Raw genomic sequence first — 6787 nt, 5'->3', positions numbered from 1 at the left:
GCGCCCGTCCCCATGGCCCATGGTCCGGCAAAGCAGCATTCCTCATCATAGCATCCTGGCAGCCTCCTGTCCTTGGGTATCTTCTCAGGACGAAAACCCCCACCCAACCCCTTCTCAGGCCTTTAAGGGAAGCCACCGCTGTTCTATGGGCCCTCCCCATGGCTCTGCCCAAAACTGACCATTTTTAGGAAACAAGACCCCTGACTCCAGCTTCAGCCCTTAACAAAGTTGATGGTGCAGCCCCAAAGAGCGCAAGAAAGCTCCACGCTAGTTCTGCAGAAAACTAAAACCGTGTCCCGACCGTCCCGTCCTGTCCCGCATGCCTTTCCCTCTTGTGGGTCGTTTCCTGAGTCTGAGCTCTCCCCTTACACCCTCGTACCCATTCCAGCCATCCGCTAGATTTAGGTCAGAAAACAGACACAAGCAGCTCTCCCTCGCTTCAGTGAAATTACTAAGTGGAATTTATTGGGCAAGTCCATGCAGGGCGGTGGGGAGAGCCCACGGCCCGGGCTCGGGCCCCCCCCCCGCCAGCGTTTGGAGCGCGAGCAAGAGCAGGGGCACGAGCAGCGGGTGCCCAGAAGCTGGGCTCGCCAGCCCCACCCTCGGAGCCGTGGCCCGTCCCCCAGACTGCCGGCCCTGCGGGGCGGTGCGGACTCTGTTCCCTAGCCGGCCCTTTGCTTTCACACGGTCCGCGGTGACTGCACCAGCTCGAGCGCCTTTAAAGGGCCACACACGCCAGCCGCTGCTATAAAATGTTCTCCGCGGCACAGCTGCAGAAGGGGCACGACTGAGCTGAGGAGAGGAGTCTTGTCCCGCCGGGCTGTCCTCCCACAGCTCTTCAGCAAGGGGACATTCCTGGCGAAGGGAAAGAGAGCAAAGAAAGGCACGACACCCCCTCGGGCCCTCCGTGAGTATCCAGTTCAGATTTTGCCACCAACTCGCCCACGAGCCAGGGCATGTGCTAATAATGCCCTAAACCGGTTATAAAAACGTGGAAATTGGGGGGGGGGGTGGGAGACGTAAAAAAAGGAGGAGGAGGGTCTCTCCTTCTTGGGATTCCTAGCATAGGCCAGCCTGCTGCCGTGTGTACGTATGCGTCAGGGCTCTCCAAGCGGCGATGGGGGCTTGAGATCTGGGTCCCTCGCGCAGCGTAGAGAGCGCGGTAGCTATCGCCGCCACCGCCCAGAAGTCTGTGGTGTAGCTGCGGGAGAGCAGGCGCGGGCCGGAGCTGCCAGGCGCGGCGCGGTGCGGCGCGGCGGTGTTGGCTTTTACCAGGCGCCCTGGGGTCGAGCGGCCACCCGCGCGGCCGCGGGCACAGAGCGCGACCGGCTCGCGGCGGCGGGGTGCGTGCGTGCCGAGGGGCCTGGGGCTGTGCCGCTTTGCCCTGTCCTGCCGGCTGCCGCTCTCCCCGCTCTCCAGCGTAGGCGGCTTTCCGAGGTAAGCCGGGCCGCCAGATGGGGTGCTGAGGTGGGCGGCGGGGCCGAGCACTCCCGCGGAGCGCGGGAGGGCGGCGGCGGGCGGCGGGCGGCGGGCGGGCCCGGGGACTCCGAGGGACTTGTTTTCCGTGGCAAGGCTGCTCTGTGGGGAGCGGAGGAACCTTTGCCTCCGCTCGCGCGCCTGCCGCCGGCCCGCGGGACTGAGCGCCCGCTTCTACTGGGGGACCGCAGCGTCTCTTCCCCCGCGCCCGCGCTTTCTCGGGCTCGGCGCCGACTTCACCCCTCGTCCGGCCCACGTCAGGAAGCTCTGGTTGGGAGCTGCACAAGGCTTGGCTGGCTTTCGGGGACTGGAAGAGAGAGGGGCTTCTCCGGCCGAGTTGGGAAGGAAGTTAGCGAATGTGGGCAACTTGCCGCCACTATACAAGCGACCTCGGGTCCCTCGCACACACGTCCCACGCGTCCGCACACCTCTCTCCGCAGACGCGGAGGGGTTCGAGCACAGAGTCCTTGCCTCGCGAGCGCGGGACTGGGACTCCCACAGCCCAAGCCGCGACCCTGGGCTCCGCAACTTTCCAGCGCTGTGACCTTGGGCGACTTGCAGCACCTCTTCGAGACCCTCTGGCGCTTCGACGGGCGGCAGGCGGATCGCACTGACCGCAGTTGGTAGACTGTGTCAGTGGCCACTCGTGGAGCGTCTTGAGACCGAGCCCCCGCGGCCCTCCTTGGCCACCCGTCTCGACTCTGGGCTCCACTACCTGAAGTGTGGGTACCGCTGACCCCTGGGCCCTCGTGGCCTGCGTACTCGCGCCCACTGTGCCGGGATGCGCCCGGCCGCCCTGGCTCTGCCAGGAATGTGGCGAAGGGGACACGGAGCTCCCTGTGAAGGAGCTCCCTGGGAAGGACAGGCCTTTAGTTTTCAGGTGACAAAACCGACTGGTCTGGTTTAAAGGCGAATTCTTAAATTTCTCCTCAGAGAAAAATAGCAATCGAGATGGAACTGTCTGGTTGGTGCCGTTTTAACTTTTGGTCCACTTACAGGTTAAAGATGAGTGGACCCCCCACCCCCCACCCACACACACCTGGCCCTCCTCTTCCTCGCCCTCTCCTGCGTCTACACCAAAGGGGCCGCACTCCCCGGGCCAGGTCTGACGCGGAGGGCAGGCGGTGGGACGGGAGTCGGCGGCCACGGAGAGCCAGGCGGTGAGGAGGCACTTGTTGCTCTATGTTTTGCAGCCGCCTCTGGCAGCTGCCTCGCAAAGGTCAGCTCTCGGGTTGGACAGCGGGCTGGGAAGCTCTCGCGTCGCCAAGTTGAGAGTCCTTCGATGGGGGGAGGACAAACTAGAGGGAGCAGGGCCGAGGGTTCTGGTCGGAATTGGATTGCCTGGATGGATTGAGCAACACTCAACAGAGGGAGCTTGCATCGAGGTATTGACCACAGGCGACAGATCTGAATGGAGATGCAGGGTCCCGTATTTGCCTCAGGGAGTTCCTGGTCTGAAGGGGTAGGCGATAAAACCGTCTTCAGCGAACTGACAATAGATGCAAAAGATACTTTTTTCTCGCGTCCACTCCCCCCCAACGTTGCTGTTGTGGGGTTTTTTTTCCCCCTTTTGTACATTGGGTACCAGGCAGCATAAAGGGAAAGAGGAAGGCTGGATAGGAAGGGAAAGATGAGCAGAGCCCCGCAGGTACTTTTCTTCAGACCTAAAATTTGCCTGATAATGAATGTGCGTTGGTTTTTGAAGAGAGCATGCATTACAGTCCTTGTCTTTTAGTCACTGGCTTGAAATATCTTAGGGTTGCCTCACAAAAGGAGCAAGGCTCCAGTCCAACAGTGATGCGGGACCCAGCAACTGATTTTTTCCCTTCATGTTTTCTCCCTTTATTTTCCTTGCCCACCCCACCCCCAGCCACAACTAAGTGGTCAATGCAAAGATGATACAGAGAGGTAGTAAGTGGCCACTTTCTAGAAGCGCCTGAGCAGAGTCCTAATGACCTCTCAGGCCGAAGGTGGAGCAAAGGATACTGTCTCAGGGAATTCTACACTCTTTGGAAAGATTAAAGACTCCTTTTAACCTCCTCAGGATTCTTTGGATCAAGATGTATTTATAAGTGCAGAATTCTAAATCTCTAATTGACTGTAAGGGCTAGAATACATGGGGCTTTTTTAAAAAGCTTGTAGGAAATTTAACTTGAGAAAATTCAGAAGTTTGTAAAATTTTCTAGCGTGGAAGTATCTTTTTGCCCTCATCTTATCTTTTCAGTATTTGAGCCAAAGAATGATTTGTTTGGAAGGCATCTGAGTCATTCCAGGTATGAGGACTTGGCCAGTGGTCAAGTGAGGCACATGGTCACAGGAGTGCTAGATTCTGCTCCCAGAATCACTGCCTCCTGACTCTAAGGCCGGCATTGAATCTCCATGCCTCAGTTTCCCTCTAGGAAGAGTTATTCCCACCTGTCACTATAGATGAGTGCAGCAAGGCTCAGGGCTCCTGGGGAAGCCTAATGTTGGGGACTGTTTTGGACGGGGCTTGAGACATGGAAACAAGATATTACTAGCTGTTCTCTGGCTCCTGCTGCCTCAGAGCCCCCAAACCACCCTGACTGGCCCAGCATCTCAAAGACATGCCCAGAAAAGGGCTTTTGAGCCCATGATACTTGCTTTGTGCACTTGCTTTCCCATGCTGCGGCCTTCAGCTCTTGAGATCTTGCTTGCCCTGAATGCTTCCTACATTCCCGCAGTCACAGTACTGCAATTGGAACACTAGTGGTCCACTGACACAGTATCCTGCTTACTCAGGGACCTTCCTGCCCTCCAAACCCACACATGCCATCCTCAACCCCTGCCCCCAGCCACAATTTAGAACTTAGAAAGCATGTAAATTACGTTCATGAAGAACAGTCTGACAGTGCAGGTAGCTGGCTATCTGGTTGAATCATGCAAGGTGCAGCCTCAGCTAAAATTTCAGCGTAGTCTCTTTCCTTAGCCCAGGCAGCCTCTGGTCTTAGGGTTAACCCTGTCATCCCTCTTGCCTCACAGCTGTGTGGTGCTGCCCTGCTTCACAAATACCTTCTTGGTCAATGAAGCCTTTTGCCCTTACCGTTTTTTTCTCTCTCACAGCACAACAGCTCTAGCTGGCAGTGTCACCTTCTGCCAAGGCTCTGAAATGCCAACTATGTCGAGGCCTGCACTGGATGTCAAGGGCGGCACCTCCCCGGTGAAGGAGGTGAGTTTTGCCATTTTGCAGATTGAAACAGAGGCAGGAAAAACCTATTGGAAGATCATGGGCCAGGTCCCCCCTCCCTAGCTGTGATAGCTAGCTAGTGTCCTTGGCAGACAGAAGACAGCAAGGCTTTCTCTGGTGAGAATGAGAATAGTTTTTGCCTGTGTATGATCATATTGAACCCACCATGGGTGTTGAAAGTTGTGGGGAAAGAAGCAAAAATAGAATAAGATCACCATATTAAAGAGATAAAGTGAGGCTGAAGAGATGGACAAGGGGAAACCCTTTTTTGAAAAGTGGGGAGAAGAAAGCTGTCAACCAAGGATGATGAGTGCCCCACCACTAGAATTAGGGTCTAATCTCTGCTCAGATTCTTGGGAAGAGGGCCTAACTTTCCAGAGGCTCATTGTGCTGCCTCCCCACCTCTAGTACCAAATTAAGTACATGAAGGAGCCTTCTAGATCTGATGAATGGTGAGGACAAGCCAGGAACAAGGGTCCTATGGTGTACCTTTTTCTGTCTTCTAGGATGCCAATCAAGAGATGAATGCTTTGGCCTACTCTAACCTAGGGGTAAAAGATCGAAAAGCAGTGGCCATTCTACACTACCCTGGGGTGGCAGCAAACGGAACCAAGGCCAGTGGGGTTTCCACTAGCTCCTCAGGCTCTCCATCTCCAATAAGCTCTCCTACTGCCACCCCTCCCACTAAACCCCCACCCTTCAACCTGCACCCTGCCCCTCACCTGCTGGCCAGTATGCAGCTGCAGAAACTTAATAGTCAGTATCATGGGATGGCTGCTGCCACTCCCAGCCAATCTGGGGAGGCCGGGCCCCTGCAAAACTGGGGCTTTGGGGCACAGGTGGGAGGATTGGGGACCGTTTCTCCTACTGGTGCCCAGAGCCCTGCTATAATCGATTCAGACCCAGTGGATGAGGAAGTGCTGATGTCGCTGGTGGTGGAACTGGGACTGGACCGGGCTAAAGAGCTTCCAGAGCTGTGGCTGGGGCAGAATGAGTTTGACTTCACTGCGGACTTTCCCTCTAGCTGCTGATGCCAAGTATCCCTAAAGATGAAGGAATAAAGCCACCAATTCTGTTGTAAATAAAAATAAACGTTACTTGCAAAGAGACAGGATGACTGGAGGTGTTCTTCATGGAGGCCTAAAGGTGTGCACTGCAGTCTGATATCCTTCCAACAGTTGAAAGGCCCATAGTGGGATTGCCGGCAGTTAGCTGTGACAGAGCTTGATGGAATAGAGGAGTAGGGAAGAGTGCGGGGAGGGGGGGTACTGTTCTCCAAATTCCTGCTGCCACTGCCACTAACCTTAATTTCTTGAAAAGTCCAGTAACCTGCCTTCATTGTGCTGAGGCCCCAGGAACCCTTGAATATACAGGGTCTGGTTGGGGCATTCTTAAAAGACAAACTGATTGAAACCTTTCTGTCACCTCCTCATCACTGGTACATAAAGCCCAAAGGCACATCCCTGGCTAAAGTGGCATTAATTCCAAAAGGCACTTCACTAATTCCAAAAGGCACCAGACCCTGCCAGATGTGATGGCACATACCTGTAATCACAGTCCTAGGGAAACTGAGGCAGGAGGATCCCTGAAAGTTAGAGGCAGGAGGCTACATAGTGAGTCTCTGCCATAAATAAAAAGTAAGCACCAGTCCAATTTGTCCAATAAGGCCGTTGCTTACACTTTTGCCTATGAACAATAGATAAATCCAAAGGTTGTATCACCTGGGAGCTCAAAAATTGCTACTCTGCCAAAAAAGGGATAAACAAGTCATTGTAGGAAAATGGATGCACCGTAAGACCATACTGCTAAGTGAAATAAATCAGACACAGGTTAAATATCACTTGGTTTCTCTTACATATGAAGTACAAAATATAAATAAAGTAAAGTAGAAGGTAAACAGGAAACAGGTAGACTTTATGGAGATAGGAAGGGAAGCTGAGGATGGGGAGAAGAGGAAGTAAAAATGATGAACATGCTGGAGGTGCCTCTGAAGAAGATGTAAAGTCACAGTGGCCACATTTGCATACTTCCCTACAGGATAAATGGAAGCTTGAGATTATTGGCACCACTCTTGAGATTTTCCATTTTATAAATAAATCATTATCT

General features: G+C 54.4%; 1 protein-coding gene across 5 annotated transcripts; it reads left to right on the top strand.

Annotated features, from left to right (window-relative positions):
* The first annotated feature begins 632 nt into the window (after positions 1-632).
* Cited1 (Cbp/p300 interacting transactivator with Glu/Asp rich carboxy-terminal domain 1) lies at positions 633-5790 on the top strand. 5 transcript variants are annotated; one of them, XM_003471064.5, is made up of 3 exons: positions 633-907; positions 4558-4663; positions 5188-5790. In XM_003471064.5, exons 2-3 carry the CDS (start codon positions 4604-4606, stop codon positions 5710-5712), a joined length of 585 nt encoding a protein of 194 aa, XP_003471112.2. In that variant the 5' UTR covers positions 633-907; positions 4558-4603; the 3' UTR covers positions 5713-5790. The 5 variants fall into 5 exon arrangements, with proteins under 5 accessions (XP_003471112.2, XP_013009201.1, XP_005004232.1 ...); XM_013153747.2 differs by lacking the exon at positions 633-907 and adding an exon at positions 1067-1086; XM_005004175.3 differs by lacking the exon at positions 633-907 and adding an exon at positions 1093-1437.
* The last annotated feature ends 997 nt before the right edge of the window (positions 5791-6787 follow it).

Source organism: Cavia porcellus, unplaced genomic scaffold (assembly GCF_034190915.1).
Source record: "Cavia porcellus strain 051 isolate PalLab524CR breed Dunkin Hartley unplaced genomic scaffold, mCavPor4.1 scaffold_3, whole genome shotgun sequence".
In the NCBI taxonomy this organism is placed as follows: Eukaryota; Metazoa; Chordata; class Mammalia; order Rodentia; family Caviidae; genus Cavia; species Cavia porcellus.
Note: the sequence above shows the minus strand (reverse complement) of the source record. Positions and strands in the feature narration are given on the sequence as shown.

Coding starts and splice junctions, on each gene's coding strand:
- Cited1 (XM_003471064.5), top strand. CDS start 4,604: ATGCCAACTATGTCGAGGCCTGCACTGGATGTCAAGGGCGGCACCTCC. Junction 4,664..5,187: donor GCACCTCCCCGGTGAAGGAG/GTGAGTTTTGCC, acceptor TCTGTCTTCTAG/GATGCCAATCAAGAGATGAA.